At 40.8% G+C, this 21,350-nt stretch overlaps 1 protein-coding gene across 1 annotated transcript; it reads right to left on the bottom strand.

Moving 5' to 3' along the window:
• Window positions 1-4,627: 4,627 nt before the first annotated feature.
• On the bottom strand, window positions 4,628-14,912 carry LOC102219925 (large neutral amino acids transporter small subunit 1-like). The gene is made up of 11 exons (XM_005808932.2): window positions 14,416-14,912; window positions 13,542-14,075; window positions 13,295-13,420; window positions 10,518-10,623; window positions 10,389-10,433; window positions 9,982-10,105; window positions 9,758-9,861; window positions 9,561-9,657; window positions 8,463-8,612; window positions 7,530-7,704; window positions 4,628-7,286 (listed from the first exon to the last, which is right to left on the bottom strand). Exons 1-11 carry the CDS (start codon window positions 14,489-14,491, stop codon window positions 7,210-7,212), a joined length of 1,614 nt encoding a protein of 537 aa, XP_005808989.1. The 5' UTR covers window positions 14,492-14,912; the 3' UTR covers window positions 4,628-7,209.
• Between the last annotated feature and the right edge of the window lie 6,438 nt (window positions 14,913-21,350).

Raw genomic sequence — 21,350 nt, 5'->3', positions numbered from 1 at the left:
TGCCAGGAACATTATGCAGATGAGTATGACACTCACTCTTCTGAGGTTACTTGGCGGAAAATCAATGGCACATGGCGGAGGGCCATAGTGAGCGGACGGACATGCACCGACGCAATCCTAGGATATCATCTCCAGAAGCGCAAGAGCATTCTTGGACTACCCGTTCCGTTCATTCCAAATCCCCTTATAGCCATCGCCGAAGGACATGCTTTTCGGAAAAGTCTGTGTGAAGGGAACATAGACTCAGGGTTTGACTGGGTAGGACCCAACCTGTTGTATTCCAATCTCACCTGCTCCACCACTATGGAGCATTGGCAGCAATGTGGAGAAGGCTCTAATAGACATGACTGTTTCTGGTATGAGACTATGGGAGCAACTTTGGTGGCCGTCGCCACCGAGGTTGTGGAAGAAATTGCTCATGTGGTAGAAGAAGGCCTCAACATTGTTGAACAGTGGCTGCTAGACGCTTTGAGCGTGCTATGGCCATATCTCTTAGGACTCCTGGGCGTCGCCGTAGCAATACTCATCGGCAAAATCGTCTTGGAGGCGTGGCTGAAAGCACTTTGTCGTTGCAAAAAGAGGAACTACCAGCCCCTCCCCCCTAAGGAGGAGCCTACTTCTGCATAAGAGAGAGCTGCCGTGTGCCTGCGAGCCATTCAACCTTCATCGCAGCTGCCGACAGGATCTGATCCAGAGCGACCATCATCTCACATCATGGAAAACAACTCTTCGACCAACTCATCAAATCCCAACTCACTTTTTGCACCGATTCAAGTGAGTACCATTGAGCACTTAGGGATTACCCTGGCCTGGGTAGTCTTCTGCCACACCGGTCCTTGGCCCAAGGGACATCCTATGAGGATCTTCGTCGCGCTACAAGGATATGCCAAGCTTATCCTCCGTCCAATCATTCTCCACAGATGGGGGTTGGCTTCGTCCCTCTTTGCCTGTTACTTGATGGGCCGTACTCGCATCAATTGGCGCAGGGGCGTTGTGGTCTGCCTGTGGCTCATCACCGATACCGCAGCCCTGATACTGGAATTGGTCCTGGGGGGCGCACAAGCTACACGAACCGCCCCATTTAAGATTCTCACAGCCATTCTAGAAGGGCTTTTCGCAGTATCTATCCTCATCTACTTAGCGCGCCAGGCCTTGGCTATCAAGGGTCGAGGGCGGCGAATTTGGATGCAAAAGTGGGTAATTCTGGCTCTTTGGGCAACGGTTTGGGGGATCCTGGTGGTCCTCTACTGGCTTCATGAGACCTCGGACCTCGCCATTGTTGTCTGGCTGATGACCTACGCGGCAATATTCCATGATTCAGCTCATGTCTATGATCGAGGTGAACCGGCACCAGATCATGACATTTCGGCTCCTGTGATTAATTCACCTTGGCTCGCAAAACAAGCTGGCACACGGGCTTAAAACCAGCCTACTCTCTCAGCTTTCGCTTTAGCATTTTCGTCATTGTAAGTACATGTAGTTAATCGATAACCACTAATCATGAAGTTACCTGGGTTACTGTTTCTCCTCAGGCATCAACCTGCTGTGTGGGATGTGGGATCACCGCAGAATCCTATGGATTCATTTGGGTGGCATCGTCCGCCCGCTGGTGTCACAAATGCGTGAGCAGCCATTTTAATGATGTAACGGCAATTCTCTGCGCCACAGGGCTGGAGGATTTGCCCTACATAGCGGATTCCACATCTAGATCCCTGGAACGGGTGCACAAAATCGTGTGGACCTCTGCATTTGGCCTAGCCGACGACGACTTCCCAGCATCTCCATTGTATACGGGGCTACGGCTGCCCGTAATTCATAAGTTGTGGGAACACCAACTTACTCGGCAATGCCTCCCAACTTTACATCTGTTGGATGGCCGAATTGTGGCGGTGGGCGACTATCTTCCGCCTACACGTCCCGTGTCTCCGGATTTGTTTATCGACGTCGGATGCCAAGCCAGCAGTGCGACTAACGAGAGAGGTACCCAAACTGAGAACCTCAGTTCATCTCCCCAAGCATGCCAGACTGAGGACATCCTTTCCCCTTCATCTCCATCACCAAGTGATATGGATTTCCAGGATCTGCTGGCAGAGTTGGACGGCTACTGCAACAATCCATCAACGCTGCCAGACTTCGGCATGGACTTGCCTTCGCCTCTGCCGCCTCCGCTGGAACGTTCCACCCTTTCCGTCTCAGGTGACTCTACACTTGACAACGATTTGGGCGCAGAACGCTGGCTTTCTCCGCCATCCAATCTGTCGGAGTATGCGGTTGTGGATTCCTGGACACCTTCATTGTCTCCGGTTACCTGCTATGAGCGGGACATCCTCACTATCACTTGTGATGATGGACTTGATCTCTTTTGACTTTGGACTCTGTGTTTTCTGCGAAGCACCGTCCGATCTCATGGAGGGGGTGTCAAGAAAACTGGCATAGGGTGTGAGATCTTTCCGGGTGCATGCAGAAAAGGTGCATAGAGGCCTGAGAGAAAATAAGTAATCTTGTAGTTTGATTAAAAGCTAATTAAATTGAATATGAAGGAATAGTAAAATGAATACAAGTAATCACATAATAACCTTCTGAAATGTATTATCTGAAATGTGATCTGTAATGATTTCTGTAATGAATTAACTGTGGAAAGATTATGGTTGATGAATTATAATAAGTAAGAGATGTGATTGATTGTTAACTAAGGATCAAACTTGTGATGATGTGAAGTTGTAATCATTTGAAATTAATTCAAACAGGTTTAACAACAGATTTAATGTGGTTAATGAGCTATAATACATAATAGTGGGTTATAGAAAAAGAGAGGAATACAGCACAGTCCTGAAACAGGAAATGTCGCAAGCAGTTCTGAACAGATGGTCAGAGCGCACAGGATGGTTGGAGTGTTGAGTTTGGCTGAAGCAACGGAGAAAGGGGAAGTACGGGACTTTCCACCATGGTCAGCAGAAATAGATTGGGCAATGTGAGGACTTTTTCATGAGATACAGCAGATGTGGAGAAAGTCACGTAGGCCAAACCTCCCCATACACACACATGGTGGAGAGATGCATAAAAAGGGGCTGAAAAGAGGAACCAGCCGTTCCCAGTCCGACGGCGCAGAAGGAGAGACAACTTGCTGAAGCAGATTGAGCCACGGACCGCACTTCAGAACCACGGGGGAGCTCGGACTTCACACCGCCAAGAAAGGACTGGGTTCCATCGCCCCATCCCTGGTTCTTCATTCGATCGTCGGTCTCGTCTCAGCCCAGCAATTACAAACTCTGCAACAAGACTTGGAGGAAGGACAAAGCTCCCTCAGGGATGAGGAACTGGGTTTTGCAAAAGGATTCGGACCCGTTCTGCTTTGTTTCTTTTCTAAAGAGGGTTTTTTCCACACCAGGCAAAGACCTCAACCAAGGATGCTAGAAATTCCTGTTGCCAAAGATCCACCATCGTCTGGGTATGAGTTGAATCTGCTCATTGAAATTCCATCTCAGAACTTGCGACTTTAGTCAGGGAAAAGAGGACAGGGTAGTATGATTGTACATGTAAATTTTATTACACTGTTTTTAAATTATTTACGATTGATTATTGATTTGTATGTCGCATATCCCTGCTTAAGCTTGCGTAATAAATTTATACTATAAAATTCTAAAGAGGTTGGTGGACATTGGAATTAATAGAGTCATTTAATCTTCGTTCAGTTCTTTTAATTAAGGTAAAACTAATGTACATGATTCCAGTAAATAGGAGGCTTCATAATTTCCTTTGGCGAGAATAAATAATGACCCTGGGACTTACATCTAAGTCACTAAACATAATCTAGCCGGTTCCAAGTGCAAGTTATGATTTAGAAAGTGGGCTACCGTTAACAGAAGTGGTTATTGGAATTATGCAGCTGTGAGGGCTACTCAGCTGATTGTTTCTTAACTGTAAAGGGTCATAACTTCTGGATTGGAGGTAGTTAGAGCTAGACGAATCACTTTCGCCACCAGTTTAAATAGATTATCTCTTATAGAGTACTTTTAGGGTAATACCCAGGTCTCAGAGATTTTCCGGACCTGTTAGACAGAGAACTGGTCAGTAGGCAGCCCTGGGTAGTAGTGAGGAGTGGGCGGGGCTGACTATTGCAGGATAACCTTCATAGTTTTTTTTCCATTTTTGCCTATCCAATCTCCCATCACTAATATTGTGTCCAACAGCTCTGATACTGTTTCCATCTGCAGCCTTCAGAGGCTTTCATTTCCCCCTCAGACAGATATGAACTCCCCAGACGGCCCAGGTTTCAATGGTTTCATTGTCAGAAAGCCAACAGGCACAACAAGACAAACAAAACAAGATGGGCTTTTCATCGAGATCACTACCCAACCACTTGATGGCTCGGCAGATAACAACACTGAACTGCATTTTGAGAAAATTGCTCCGTGATATCCTCATTTGGATCAAAGCTGTCTCTTGTGTCCGGAGGTAGCCTGCTCTGTCTGAAACGGCAGACTGCAGTGAGTCCGCAGCCGGCCTTTTGTTCACAGATGCTAATATGTCTGAGTATGCAGAACAATGACTTAAATATTTTTAACATCCTGGAAGAAAAACTGTTAAGTGTTCATTGTTTTGTTATAGAACAAAAGCAATTCAAACATTGAAGAAAATACTTTTATTGTTACATGTACCTGCCATGGTCACTGAGATACAACAGATATAATAGGTACTCTCACTTATAAGATTAAAAATACACGTTTTCTATATTTTACCTGGCAAGTGTGATTACATAATGTAGTAATGTTTTAGACATATACAGTATTTTGTGCACAAATATTTGATGAGGTTTACAAAACACATCCATCCTCATTTGAGGTCAATCAATAAAGAGGGAATCCATATTTAACCTTTGTGCTATTTATTGGTGTGCTCATAGCTGTTATGGATGTGGCAATATAATGAGTGTGAAATATTTTTATGCGCCATATTATGCACTATAATAGTTATATTAAGTGTCTTGGTTGATTTTATTAAAAATTAACAATTTGAATTACTATTACAACAAAAAAAGAGGAGTAGAGAATAAAGGAAACTCTCTGTTATTTTGAGAAATTCTGAGACGTACTGGAATAAAAATGCTGGTAAAATGGCACACATTTTCCTACTTCGTCCCTCCAGCCGTCATGTATGGAATGAATTATCAGAATTCAGAGTAAGCTTTAAAAACTTTTTCTATGCAGGAAAAATCTAGATCCTCTATAAGCCACAGCCCACAGGACTCAGTTTTTCCTGCTTCGGTGAATGCTCTCTTTGGGTTTTTGTGGGGGCTGTGTCTCTGGCTTCATTAAACATTCAGTTTGGTCTGAGAATGTCAAAAAAAAAAAAAAGAAATATCAGCATTGACAAGGCTGGCACAAATGACAAAAACATCCAATGCAAACACTGACACAACCACTACAGAGATATCTGGTCCATTATTTCTGCTACTAGTGCTTTACAACAACAGAAGCTGGTTTCTGTCATCTTTTCATGATTATGTTGGAGGCATAGAAATCATAAAAAAATCATTAAAAGACAGACTACCCTGATAGAAGCACTTCTAATTTATTTACACAATAAATTGCAAATCTTATTTTGTGTGTCTAGAAACTGTGGTTTAAAATAAGTTACTGAGTCATTGTATGAATGATTGCAAAATGCCGTTTCAATCAAAAGTTGCTTAACATAAATGTTAATATGGGTGAAATGCTGTACTGCTAGTAGTCCTCTTGAAATAGTGACATCATACAGTGGCTCTGAAAACTGCAAACGGCCCTGCTAAAATTCCAATTTTGTGACCCAAAAAACTGATGCTATAATAAGTCCTTTTGAATAATTTTCTTTTTGTATTTAATGTAAAATATTCTGCACTTGTCCAAGTGTTAACAACCCCAAACTAAGACTTTGTTGAAGAACCTTTAGACTCAACTTTCAGTCTTCTTGAGTTAACACCTTTCATCAACTCTAGTGAATCTATAATTAAGTACAGTTGCCCCATTTTGTTTGCTTTTAGTGACATTTTGCTCATTTCATCCTTTAGCTTCAGCTTTAACTTGTAAAGTGGCGGCAAAGAATCGGCTCACTTATCTCAATGCCCCTGTTTAACCTGCCGACATGCTGATGTTTGTGAGAAGACAAAGAAAATCTAAGAGATTTGTTTGTTTTCCAGTTGAATTGTACAGAATAAATATCACATTAAAGGCACAAAAATTTTGAAGCTGCTGTATTAAGATCTCATTGCCCAAAATAATGGACATTTTATAGGGGTGTGTTGTAAACCTGCACAATATATTGAGTCCCGGTTGTTATCGAAGTATCAACATGTGCAATTTTGCAATTTCAAAATGTTGTTTTGATGCAATGATGGGTGGTCCAAGTGAGGAGGATCAAAACACTGCTCACCAATAACCTATCTGGACATTTTGACAGACAGTTGCTGTCTTTTACCCACACGTCTTTTGTTGATGCTCAGAGAGAGTGGGAAACATGGCGATATTGGAAAAGAAAGAAAATAGGGGTAATCTAGCAATTGCATTTGATATTATCAATGCAATAGTCATCTATAATATTGAAAAGCTCTGTTTTCCTATTATTGCGCAGTCCTTGTAGACCTTTGAGAGCCACTGTACGCTAGCAGCATGTTAGCTACAGAAATACAACCGTATCTACCGCTGAACCCTCGGTTTTACTTCACACATCTTCACTTTCTGAAAAAGTGTAAACTACTCAATACTAGGTAAAGTTTTATCATTAATGACAGACAAAGTTAAAACAATCAAACCCGTCTTCTATTTTTCTTTTCTTTGCTCGTCGGTGGACAGTAAACCTGCAAGACAGTAGATTTACAACATTTTCTTATACTGTGTTTGCAGTATAATCATATATCCACTGCAGCTATTCACATTTCTAGAAGAAAGCATGTTCCAGCACTAAACGTCACAAGACTGTCAAAACCTTTCAGAGTAAAAGCTGCAGGAACAAATGTGAAATCCTGCTTAAAACGTGACCAGCAGACATTTTAAACTGCCTGAAGGAGTCGCAAAATATTCTTTTATATTTTGTACACAAGGGCACTCCACAAGGCCTCTTGTAAATGTGTAGTTTTTGTTTTCGCTTTAGCTTTAGCTTGTAAAATAAATTTCAAAAAGAATGTGCTCAAAATGAATGTAAACATTTGAAGACCGTTGCTCAGTTTGCCAGACGTTACTCAGCCTGTTCGTGTTTCTCCTTCTCTTCAGGAACCGACATGAAGATCTTCTGACAGAACATTGTGAAGATTTCTGTGACAAAAAACAATGCGTCGTATTACATATTTTGCTTAGGCACAATGAATATTCTGAAAATTAAGGAAACATTGCCTCACACCATTGCTTCACATTGTGCAAAACAATAAACCAGAACAGCGGGTACAGGTATACTCTGCCGTGAATTTCGTAACAAACCGCAGGAGAGACCTCGTCAGCCCGGTCTGGACAAAAACAAAGGCATCATTTTAAAATAAACAAACCCAGAACTTCACCTACCCAGCATCTTCTTGACCATATGGGGTTTCTTCCACTTGTAGCCAAGCAGATACGCAGGAATGCCTGTGAGAATGATGCTGCTGCCCACCAGGCTCTCAAACGGCGCCGCCCAGAAAGACACGACGATCATGAAAACGCAGCCCAAAACAAACGTCACCGGGATGAAAAGACACACCTGGAAAGAAAATGAATGAAAAAGCTGTTAATTGTACAAATACGAGAAGGTATCAGGTAGAAGGTTGATGTCGCCTGATTTACAAACTTAATACATAACAGATTTGGCTGAAACCAATGATGGAAAGACAACTTTACACCTTCACCCTTTTAGTTCTGTTATTTCTTCCTAATACCAGACCTTAAGATTTATAAATAATAATTTCCACAATCAACTAATGTGATATTAAATAATATAATATTGATTGTTGTATGGTATTTTAGGAAAGATTAACTGAGATGTCAAGAACCGAGGCAATTAAATCTTGTTTTCTGACAGGCGTTCTGAACCGAAACACAAAAGAAAGTTAAAGTCTTGTTTCGTAATTAGCTTAGAAATAAAGCTGGGATCCCTGTTTATTTCCTGTGTGTAGTTTCTTTGTAAAACAAATGGGCTGAGATCACTCTGCCTCAAACGAAAGATGAAAGGCGACTGTCAAGGTTATACTCCCACGTTAAGAGGGCAACAAAGAACGGTGCATTCATTCAGTTGCCACTCCCTCCTATCGTGGAAACACAGTGTGGCTCCACTTCCGACTCATAACAGGAGCAGTGATACAATGGTGCTTTCACCGAAAATAAAATAACAATAGTCCAGCCCCTGTTTAACCTGCCGACATGTTGATGTTTTTGAGAAGACAAAGAGTCTGGCTGAGAGTCAAGAGGTCTTTAAACCCCTAAAAAGGTGACCAGTTTAAATCAGCGTTGTTCAGACTGTACCTTAATAGGCCTTCTCAGATCTGGCTTGGTGATGCGCAGCCACACCAGACCGGCGATTGCCATGCCGACACACAGCCAGGTGAAGAAGCTGAAGAGATTAATGACTGAGAAGATGTCCTGGGAGATGGCGTACATCATGGACAGCAGGCACTGTTGCAAAGTACAAAAATCACAGCACCGGTTGTTCTCTCTGACATGAATATAAACCTAGCACAAAAAGTAAAGAAATACGTGTTTGGCAGATTTTGTTGTCGTCGTAACAATGCTGTTTGGTAATAAATCCCAGCTGAGCTTACCACACATTTTCTTTTATTTCAAACATCCACTTATCTAAACTTTGACTTTTTCTGGGATTTGCTCAAATTGAAGTGTGGTACAGGGTATTTTATTGCTATTTGGTACAAACTAATATTTCAAATAATAAAGGAAGATTTTTAAAGTAGAGAATGTGAAGACAGGAACCTTTAAAAATAGCAGTTCTAATCATTTACATCAACCAGGCCCTGTTTCAGAACAACAGGTTCCATTTTCCAGTATCCACAAAAATGTAACTTTGTTTTATCTTTGAATGATCCCACATTTAATAGATCAAAAAGCAAAATAACTTTTTGATAATCAAGGTGTGAAGCCCACATCAAAGCATGCGATTTAATACAATTTAACATAAAATACAAACAATTTATCAAGAATTTTTGGAATAATGCTCTTTTAAGAAAGATGTTTTTAAAAAGTCTGAAGTTTTCATTACAGAAAAAAATAAAATAATATCCGATTCCATACCTTTACAGACTTCTAATGAATGAAGAGACCCTTAAAATCTCATACCAGTAGAAAGCCTGTTTATTTCTCCTTAAATGATGCCTCGTGGTTCAGGGCTGAGTCTGTGGGTTGCACCCATGAAAAACTTGCCAAACCCTCTCCGCCATGCCAAACTGTTTTTGCTGGAGGTAGTGTGATGTTGTGGGTGCCAAATAGTATATACACTTAAGCATGAGTAAGTAGTTGACGTAAGTAGTGTTTAAGTTGCTGAACAAATCTGGAATAAAAAAAATAACATTAACAAAGGATGAAAAAGAGTTGGAACCAGTTCAGCCTTACTGTAAAGATTAGTGATGGCACAGGTGTAAACAAGTCTGTATGAACCAGTCCCAGAGCAGCAGGGAGTTGACCTTCTCTGGCTCCAGCGTAGAACAGCCTAATTGGGAAACAGGCAGTTATTTTCCACCCAAGCAGATAGCATTTCCACCCTTAGGTCTAAGGAGCAAAACAGCATGTCAATGTTGTGGTTTAGTCACCGTGCCGATGTAAATAGAGATCCATTGACGGCTCCGAAGCAGGAGAGTCCCACAAAGACAGGAATCAACCAGGCCATCACACCAAGGTGGTACTCTCCAAATTTCTGCATCAGTCCATGAGGACAAACATACATACAGAGGTGAAAATGTTGTTGCTTAAAAAGTAGATTGTGTGAAAACTAAAGACATGCATGTTGTCATGAACTGAAGGAAATCACGCTTACCACAGCAACCGCCTCAGACTCAACCATAACTTGAGGAGAGATGGTGGTGAAGTAAGCCAGGTTGGTCAGAACGTACACCACTGTGACTATAGGCATCGATATGATAATAGCTAAGGGCAGATTTCTGTGGGGAGAGACCAATAATCATTAAACAACAATACAGCAAAACCAGAATTTTTATAACAAATAAAAATTCTTCACTTCATACAGTAAATATGGTGTTCAATTTCATGCGATCCAATATTTTTATTTCCGCTCAGCTTTTGTGTTTCATTGTACTCTGTCTCCATGCAGTCATCTGATGGTAGACAAGCTTATTCATAGATGAGGGCAGTCATGCCATTGCTGTAATATTCACACAAGAGTCTGTAAAATACTGAAATCAACCTGCATCACTTTTAAGTCACCTCTCTGGATTGATCATCTCCTCAGTAACATAGTTCAGGTAGTTCCTGTGGGAAACAAAATATTTGGGTTACGGTGTTTTAATGAGCAAGTAAGAAATTAATGATAAACAGATATTACAGAAGTCTCACCAGCCACCAAAAGCAAAGAGGCCGCTGTACAACGCCAATACAATGTTGTCCACTCCCATTTTACTGCCTTCAAACGCCTTTTCTGGTGTCAAATACGGCACATCGCCTGTGTGCACACAGAAAAAGTTATATAAGGAACGACTAAAACAGAAATATCCTAACTCTGTGTTGTTTATTGACAAATATGGAGCTAGAAATCAGTAATAATGGCTTGGGCTCCCCTTGTGGTGGCAGAGGGAAAAAGCAACTTAACAGAAACAGCAGCAAATACATACGGTATCTCAAATGGGTATATGATGACAAACTTTTTTTTTAAAAATAACATTGACACTTGTTTCTGGTTTGTACAACAATTAGCATTGCAGCACAGCTAGTCAGTAGGGTGAGGAAGAAATGCAGCTGTTTACATCTTTAACAAACAATTTCCTTAAAAGATGTGGGGTTGATTATTAGCTGATAACTGATTTTTGCCATGTGGCAACCATTTAGGCAAATATTTATGTAGTGTGTGTGTGGGCGTGTGTGTGTGTGTGTGCGTGTGTGTGTGTGTGTGCGTGCATGTGTGTGTGTGTGTGCGTGTGTGTGTGTGGGTGTGTGTGTGTGTGTGTGTGTGTGTGCGTGTGGGTGTGTGTGTGTGTGTGTGTGTGTGTGTGTGTGTGTGTGTGTGGGTGTGTGTGTGTGTGTGTTTACAAGCTTGCCTGAAGACAGGGCTTCATTACTAGTGATTATTTGACCATAAGTGCCTTTCCTTCTCATATACAGCTAACATGTCATGGCTAGGAAAAAACTGAGGCAATTGCTGTTGCTGAGAAACACAAGTATGGGAGTTATTTTAAGATAGTATTATTAACTGAATCATACCTCAAGATATAGTTTGCTCACATCACTTCTGGAATATTGTGTCCTAACACATCTGGTTAGATATTCTCTTACACTCCTGATACTTTTTAATTTCTTCCACCAACACCAGCCTGTTGGAAGACTGCCTGTTGACATCCTGATATTTTCAGCCAGCATCTCCTTAGATGTGGGGAAAGCGAAGGTAATTCTGCTGACATTTAAATGCCAACAGAATTACAAATATGATAAATAAACTTTAGTCTGTGAAGGAAAAACATACATTTATTGCATCAGTGTATAGCACTATTAGAATGTGAGTTTGTATTCTCACTGGGCGTGAGCCCACTCTACCTGGTGCTTTCAGATGTTAATAACTTTTTCTTAAGTGGGCCTTAAGCCCACATTATTTGCCCCTTCAGTCCCTCTGTCATGTACTCAACAGTGTAGGCTTTTCCACCTCATTACCATGGTAACTCACTGAGGGGGGCAGGGGCAGAAGGGGAAACAATGGCGCTGGGTGTGGCCTTCCCAAAGGAGGGAAAGAAGCAGATGTCACATTCTGTTCCCGCCTGTCCTTTTTTAAATTTTTTATTTTTTTTTGCTACATCATTTCTGAGTAATGTACAATGCATCATGGAGCTTACATGAAATAATGCTCAAAAGCCAGTGATTTTGTCTGTATAAAAAAATCCTAAAATATCTTCTAGTGTATCCCTTATCAATTAAACGCTGTAGAGATGAGAAAAATATGGCAAATGATTTACAGCCATATGCGGCCTGGAGACCTGCGCACAGATACACGCGCACATGGCTGCACAGCCAGACTCAATCAGCCGGCTGCAGACAGACGGGCCCTGTGCTCAGGCTCAGCAACTGTGCTAACAAACTGAAAGGACAGCAGCCTGCTTCATTGGGTTCATTAACATGCATCAACAGTTTGCTCATGATTAGAGACAAAAGAAAAATACCTCATACTGTACATGTAAATATCAGGGTCAAAATCTGAGGAATGAACGTAAAAAAAAAACCCTCAGAAATATATATTTATAATCTTCTTCTTAAAATAATACACTACTCCAGATACTATCAACATGTATGTACTGTGAAGCACATAATTATTCCTACACCTGGAATATTTAGATTTTAAATATTTTAATTCAACCAAGAAGCTTGTTTCTGGTTAGAAATGAAACATCTTTCTAAAGATAATAAATCACAATAAAATACGAATTTTAATTATCATTAGAAGAGTATTGCTTGCAATCACAGCAATTAAATCCTTCTCGTTATTACTGAGCATACTGTTCCATGTCTCCACGTGTATTTGGATGATTTAACTTTGGTGAAGAGGTCCAAGTCTTTCCAGAGGCTCTCTGACTGGAACACTTCAAAACATGAATGTTACTTTCAGACAGAAGAAACACGTCGTTACAGATTAAAGAATTACTTCAAACCTTAATCGAATGATTGGCCTATTTAGATAAAAATATGTGGTTAACTGACTTTATTTTTGTTAGTGATAGGCAACTCCAATGCAAAATAATAACTTGCTGAATGAATTAAGATCCAGTAAGTGGTTCACAATTATCCACTGATATTAACAAGCTTAATTTATAATCAAGGGATTCTTCTAGTCTGGATTGTGGTCTGGGTGAAAATAAGCTATTTGTCTCAACCCTACAAGTTTTGTTGTTTGTGTAGCTGAAAGAAAGTGTCAATATCATATCCTTCTGTTAACTTTGATCGCAAAATTGGTCAAATTAAATTCCAGTTTGCTTCCAGTTTACCCAGTTCCTTGAACTTGACTTCCTACGTTTCAAAATCAGAATTAAATTGTTGTATAGTGACATTAAACCGAAAGGCTTAGTGAAGAAGTGAGGTGACAAATAACCATCTGAACCTCTTTAAGAACAAAGCATGTGTTCAAGGGTGCTTACCTGTGGATATCTGGATGAAGCCAAAGAGGATGATGATGATGAGAGCTAGTAATTTGGATGCTGTGAACAAGTCCTGGACCTTGGTGGCTGCTCTCACACTGATGCAGTTCACAAACGTCAAGGAGGCTGCAACGTGGAGTGAAAGACATAACTATGACTAGGAATTCAGAATTAAATGTCTCCAAGTTACCCATAAGGAAGTCAAAATATAACTGAAGAATACATCTGAAAAGTTCACCCTACTCACTAAGACACACACAGGCGATGAGCTTGGCGGCACTGTCTGGCACAGGGCAGGTTGGGTACAGGGGTTTAAGAAGGTAGGTGGCAAACACCAGCGAGACCACATATTGGGACGATGGACGAATTATTAGCATCTCCACCCACAGTTTCAGAAAGGCTGCAAGTTCGCCATATACTTCAAGGATGTATGTGTAGTCTCCTCCAGACTTTGCGATGGTCGTACCCAATTCGGCATAGCACAAGGCTCCCATGGTGGAAACAACTCCACAGGCAGCCCAGACGATCAAGGAGAGACCAGCAGAACCAGTCTCTTTGACCACACCTGTTGGAGTCACAAAGATGCCCGAGCCGATGATGGTGCCTATGATCATCCCCACGCCATTGAAGAGGGTGATACTGCGTTTGAGCTTGATCTTTTCACCCTTGCCAGGCAGGCTGTCAGTTGGGTCTGTGGCAGCAGGGGCAGAGACCATGGGGTCCGATGGGGATGCTGGGTGCTCCACAATAAGACCATCTTGATTGGGCTCTGCTTCAGTTGCTGGTGAAGTCAAGACAGCAGAGCAGAAGATCAGCAATGTGAAACACATTAAAACTTTAGATTCTCACAAGTGAAAAATGTAAATACTTTTCAAATCTGATCATTTTCAGAAGTTTCTCCTAATGTCACTGGGCCTAGCATTTCTCTGTAGAGACACATGTGCACCTGCCATTTTTGTCACCTGTTAGCATCGCCACTCCCGAAAAGCACAAGCTCTGCACAACAGTTACATTAACTCTGCCATTCTAGTCTTGCATCAGTTGCATCAGAGCCCATGATGGAATAATGCAGCTCTGCATCATGTGCCGTCTCCAGGAGTGTGAGTACAGATTGTACTTACTCTCCATCTTCTCCTGGCTCCTTGCTTTAGCAACACTCTCCCGGCTGCTTCTCGATTTCAGCTCCGGCTCAGCCATGTTCCCTCCTTTTCCGAATCCTCTTGTCTTGTCTTCTACCTCTTGTCCCTCTTTTCTATGCCTTACACGCACTCCTGTCCTCTGGATTTATCTTTCCCTCTCTCTCATGCACATACAGACAGACTCACAAATCTCTCTCTCTCTATCACCCAGCCTAATTTGTCCTCTCACACACTCACGCATCCGATTGTCCTCTCATTTACACTCAGTGCCACCGTCACTCAGTCTGGAATTTATCTGACCCTGATCCTCTCAGTCTCTCCCTCCCAGCATGCAGCAGGGAGGAGCTGGAACTTAGTGATGCTGCTGATGCTCGTGCCTACGCCCACTCTGAGTAAATCATGGGATAGCTCAGTAAGGGAAGTGGGTTACAAGAAGGGATCATTTGGAGAGTAGAGGCACGTGACTCTTTAAGCTTTTTGTTTGCTGCCCTAATCCTGTGGCAGAAGGTATGGTCTGTGTGTGTTAGCGTGTGCTCTGATGTCAGAGCTTATTAGGATGGAGGGTGTAGGGATGGAGCTCCCTCTACTGGCGTCAGCGTGGTACAGTGTGGATCTTTGTGTTCTGAGAAAGGTGAAACCATGGAAAATGGACACCCAGGGGCCATTTTCAGAATTTAAATGCTGAGTAACAATAATGATCCACTTGTTTTGTCAGCAGCAACTTAGGAAGCAGCAAAAGGGAAGAAAAGCGTTCACACCTGCAGTACATTCTCAGAGCAATTACAGAACTTGAGTCACACCAACATGAACAGACACTTTCTGGATCTAAAACTATCAACATTTACACCAGGCATTTTCTAAAAAAAAAAAAAAAAATGAAGCTGAAGGATGGACAGAAATGAAAGATTAAGAGGACTGGGACTTTTATATTTTAATGATTTATTATGACAAATAGACAGTGTGAGGATTAAAACCACAAAACTTCAGTTACTCTACTGGATGCTATTGCCTGAGTTGCACATCATCTTTTCAACCACAAGATGGAGACATTATATAGTTTCTAAATTTACACCAGCTTGCAAAAGTATTGAGATTTCTTGAACTTTTCCCATATTTTATTTTTTCATAAGATTAAAAAAAGTCTGGTGTATTGATTCATTCGTTTAAAATAGGATTAGATTATGAAACAATATTCAACAGAAGCTAGTTGACGAAGCTGGCGAGATGAACATGAAATGGGGACATTGACAATACTTGCCTATTTATCACTGAAGATACTCCGTTATGTTCTAGCAACATAATGCCAATTAAATCTTTGCTGCCCACCGGCATCATTAGCAACTCTTTGGAGAAAACATTTCATTTTCCTCTGCGATTAATAAAGTTTAATCTCCAATGTTAAAGTTAATTAGGATGTTTTTAGAGTTAACCTAAGTTAAAATTTAACTTCAGAATAATAACATCAAAATAAGTACCTCTTTGAATATTTGTTTTGAAAAAACAGCAAAATAGTGAATTTAATGTTATTTTATATCAGGAACAGTTCATGACAGTTAAAATGCATTTATTTGGGAATCACCTTTTAGCAAATAATCCCCCAAAAAGCGTGCATTCGGAGAATGAGCCCCGTTCTGTTGAAGCGTTTCGTGCATGATGTTTGCATACCTCTGAACGCTGACAAATTCGACAAGCGATCCCTAAGCTCTGTTCACATGAACGTCTTGGCTTCTGCAGGGGAGCGCAAGCCGAGGCTGGGTTTAGCCAGGGCACTTTCTGCCACGGGTCCGGGGACTTTCCCCTGGGCAAGTATGTGAGAAACCAAGTTCTCTGTTCGTAGCCCAGATTGCAAACCTTCTGAATGCCCCGGATGAAGGAGAACGACGACTACGTCTTTATACCGCACAAATCTGAATCTACTTACTATTGTGGTTTCACTCAAACTTTTTTTTTTTTTGCACTATGCTGTTATGTTGATATAATACAAGAGGTTAGTTACTATATCTTTAAAGACAGTAATGTTTTTCAGTACAAAAATACGAACAAACTAGCTGATATCCGTGAGGCATGATGGGAACTGTGAAGTTTCCGTGGTTTCGTCATGCAAAGCACACACACGACGCATAACCGTTAACGTGACCGACATATTGTGAGTGGCGTTTTTTCTCGTTCACGATGGTTCTGTTTTAAGAGCTTGTTTTTGTTACGTTTGATCATCCAAGTAAATGTCATTAAGACATAAATACTCAGTTTCAAGATCTAACTCTTATAAAATAAAATGAATGTAGTATTAGGCTGCAATATTCACTGACATTTTGAAGTGAGGTATTAGCACAAAGGGATGATACTGTGAGGCATTAGTTATTCTGTTAGGAAGAAACTATATAAATTAGGAACCAAGGAAAACAACCCAAACATTTGGAAGCAATTTCAGCTTATTAACTAAATGCAGTATATTTAATCTAACTAAAGCCACAAAATTTAGGTGGTTTTAGAAGTTAATGAACTTGCTTGCATTTTAATTCACTGATACATGACTGTTGTTAAGATTTAATACTTAACAATAGTATTAAATCTTAATGGTAAAGCATACTAATGATTAATCAAAAATGAACGTGACCCGTGGTGTATCTGTTGTGAAAACTTGCCACTCACAACATGGCGGACGACGTGACGTACCTTTTTTACTGTACAATGAAGCCAATGCGGTGTCTATTCAGTTACCATGCTGAGTTTCTCCCTTTCATTAGATACGAAGCGTCCACAGTTTAATACAATAGCTGTCGTGAACAACTTAGCTTATGCAGGTTACTTGTCTATGACCCGGTTGTTTCGCTCCCAGCATGCATTGCTGTACATAAAATCTCAGAAATATTTCTCTTTTTGAGTATTACTGACTAATAAAGCTAGAACAACGTAGTTATACTGTCTCTATTACATTACGCTAGTTATTTGTCTTTCCTGACACATTGTGTGTAAAAATCGGTTGTGCACCATAATCATCTCTTCTCTGCAAAATCGGGGCTATATAGCCAAAGAAAAAGCTTCCCACTTCCTGGTGTGGGAGGAAGCTCATTGTAGAGGTCACAAACTGAGTGCTCGTCACTCTACCAATCACCTCGGGGAAGGTCTGAGACAAGAGCCAATGGTTGCCCTTGCAGGGTATCACCTGATAAAGGTGAGCGTGTGAACAGAAAACATTGGTCAGCGCTTGCATTTCTCACAGGAGAAACCAGGGGGAGCAATTTCTCAGCTCGTCTGGTGGATGTGGTGTTAGCGGCGGCTTGGAATCACTCGCGGCTGGCAAATGAGTGCAATGTATGAGGTGGGGTACAACTCCAGAACCCAATTCAGACTACTCTCCCCCCACACTTTTTATTATATTTTTGAAGAATAAAAGCCCAAATAGCAGGTGCATTTCCACTATGCAAATCTGTGGAATTTTGCATAGTGGTTATTGTTGTTTGACAATTAATGCACAAGAAATCTGTGTGTATTAAAATGTATTATTTTGGATTCTAATTTGACTTGTGACTTCTGTTTGAAGTAACCTTTTTAGAATCTATTGAAACAGACAAACAAAAATATTAAGTTATTTGCAAATTCTGTTGTTTTAAAGATGAAATAGAGAACAACATTACAAATAAAACACAATTACAAAATAAGAAATTTATGCAGGACAGTTTTCCAAATATTTATAATTTTTATTTAAAACATTTTAGACTTATAAAACCCTCACCTCACTCTGTATTACTCTATGTTTGTCTTCATGCTCTTGTTTTCTCCTCCTCACCTAAACTTTTTCTATCCTTTCATAGAAAAAAAAATGTCCACCCACTGACATTTCTTTCTGTTTCATGTTTCTTTTCATCATTCCTTTCATTGCAGCCTCCTCTTCAACAGAACCTCTCTTACATTTCATGCTGATTCCCCTCTGCTTCTAGAAGACGGTCATGCTGTATATTTGGATCATTTTCAAAAATAACACTCTTCTCTATCATTGATACTATAATTTATTTTTCAGTCTATCAATATTAAAGTATAAAAATCTAGGCCACCTTTCTTTTGTTTAATAAACTAACATGCAACCAGGACAGGAATTGTTTTCAAATGATTAGAAGCTGGTTTGTAACCTCCTAAGAAAACAGGAAACGTAAAATTTGTTTGCGCTGAATATGTCAACTTGAATTTATTCAGATCAGTCCCTTTGGCACGGAGGAAAGAAATCCTTCATCATCTTTCTTCTTGTGTCATTTTGAGCTAGTGCTGCATCATAAGTGTGGTCCATGAAAGCACACAATTGATAAGACTCAGCAAACGCCTTCGAATACCAGAAATACATTTTCTTCCTCAGGCTGTCACTAATCCCTCATTGATCAAACATAAACCTAAATTAGCCTTGGAAAATATGCATATATATATATATATGCCTCCTCCGTTTCTCCACCACAGCTTATTGCCGTTTTAGCTGCTGGTGTGTGACCACGACAATGTGTGTGTTCACTTGTAGAGAATCGGAGCAAATGCTTTCCACTTGAGTTTGCGTGCTTTCGACATCAATACTCCCTGACAGATGACCTCAATTTCCCTCCTGCACACGTCCTCTTCACACAAGGCTTCTTGTTGTTTAGACTATTTTGCTCCCAAGCCAATCAAACACGCCTCGCCTCGTCTGACCGTTTCAACAATCTACACCACCACATGCAGGAACTCCAAGCTTTGAAATGTTACCACCCTAACCCGCTGATGTCACATTGATGTGTACAGCAGCACATTTCTGAAGCTTACAGACATTCGTCGTCAGCTTAAAAATCATGCTAATGTTTGGATTTCAGTTGCTTTATTTTTCACAGAGTGGACGGATAATTCCAAAAAACAAGTTTCATGATACAAAGAACAGAATTTGCTGGAAATATTCTCTTTAATGTATACAAAGTCTGAATTATAGATACTTGCTCAAATATGTGCTGAGGATAATAAAGGGGAAAAAAATCTCTTTGGTTGATTATTTATTTTAAGGTTTCTCTTTATGCTGTTGGAAAACCTGCTTAAATGGTGAAAATGTATTGGTGGGTCAAGAAGCAGATTTAAGTATGCGGGCTGCACACATTAAAAACAAACACAAACCCACCTGACTGTATGGCTAGTGTTCCAGCTAGTCTCCACCTAGAGATGAAACATGGTGTTACTGAGTTACTGTAACGTCTGAGGTGCAACCCCTGAGGCAGAGTCAGATGGACTGAACATAACGTCCCAGCAGTGTTCTATTGGATTTATTGGATTTATGTAGTAAGTCAGTGGCATCAACACCTTCATCTTCCAGGAACTGCCTGCATGCTCTCGCCACATGAAGGTGAACATGTTCCAAGCATGTAGAGAGCTCTGTGAGTGTATGGGTGTGTGTGTGTGTGCACGGGTGTGTGTGTTCCTGCAATCCCCAGATTGTGACTCACTCACCACCAAACCAGTCATGAATGATGATTCTGGCAGCATAAAGATTTCCATCACTGCACCAGACCCTTCCACATCAGTTAAATGTGAGCTGGGTAAACCTGTTCTCAACTGTGAAAAAGGCCTGACATAAGTAGGGGAGCTGCTCATTCTGGTTTTCCATAGTAAATACGAATCCGGTTCCACTGTGTTGAGCAGAAACCTGTTTTTTTGAGTGTTAGGTCAGACATTCAGGACTGCTGGAGGTCGTTTTGTAGGGCTGTGACAGCTCTCTACAGCCCGCCTTCTGGAATCTATTCCATGCTGGGAAACACAGCAAACCTCCTGGCAATGGAAACAGTTTTTTGTGAAATCCTGGAAGACCTGTGTAACCTTTGTTGGGTCTATGTGTTGCCTCAGGCTATCAGTAGTGACAATGACCCAAGCCAAATGTAAAACTAGGGGGGGGAAAATGTCAGCGGCCTCCACCTGTAGAGCCATTCCTTATTAGGGGTCGTCTCACTCTTTCCCCTGAAGCAGAACTATTATTGATTTCATTAAGACAAACCTTATTTAAACTGACTTAAACCCGTCTGCTGCAATAGATCAGATCATTATCATGTGTGTTGGTTGTTAGAGATTTTTAGGTATTATCATTTTATTTTCTACTCTAGTTCACATTAAGTCTATAGATCTTTGTGATTTTCTGTTTAAAGTGTTCTCTTCTTTAAATGACCTGGAGGTCACTACTGTCTGTTCAACTTTACGAGAAATAGATAACACTGAGTTTCTCAGACTTTAAACCCTTTTGCAAGAACACCTCCTAATTTAGTAACTACCTGTGAGCAGTCGTATTTTGTTTTCTTGACAGTATTGACCGAGATTTGAACCGGGCTCAGACCTTTGATCAGATATCACATCTGGACCTGGGTTGTTAGATGTTTGGGTTAGAAGCTTTACGACCTCTGTTGTTTTTCCTGACTGCCCCCTTGCCTGTCCTTGTTTGACAATAAAAACAGGAGCCGTTGTAAGGGCAGCCCAGAACGCTCTGTAGAACTGATCGGAGGAGAGGTTTTGATAGAGCGTTCTCCTTTTGCAAAAGCTCTACATAAAATTCATATACGTTGTCTGTGGTTCTTTCTTTTATTTAGGTTCGAAAGGAAAATACCTATCATTAAAACCCGTCTGCTGCAAAAGATCAGATCATTATCATGTGTGTTGGTTTTACTGGAGGCTATACTATGACTCTTAAAGTGTTACCGACATTTATTTCCAAACAGTGAATCCAACTTTACCAGCTGTGTGAACTACCAGAAGTTCAAGTAATCTGTTCTTAATTGCAGCTATTTCCTTATTTTATTATCCAGCCATTTTGGATTTACAGTTCGTGTTGGAGTTTTTGGATTCTGACTACTTTTTGGTTCGTGTTTGTTCTTTCTTTATGCTTGGTGACAAAAAAACAACAAAAAACAACAAACAAAAAAAAAACA

The sequence above is a fragment of the Xiphophorus maculatus genome, chromosome 1 (assembly GCF_002775205.1).
Source record: "Xiphophorus maculatus strain JP 163 A chromosome 1, X_maculatus-5.0-male, whole genome shotgun sequence".
Taxonomy (NCBI): Eukaryota; Metazoa; Chordata; class Actinopteri; order Cyprinodontiformes; family Poeciliidae; genus Xiphophorus; species Xiphophorus maculatus.
This window is presented reverse-complemented; position numbering and strand designations above follow the sequence as displayed.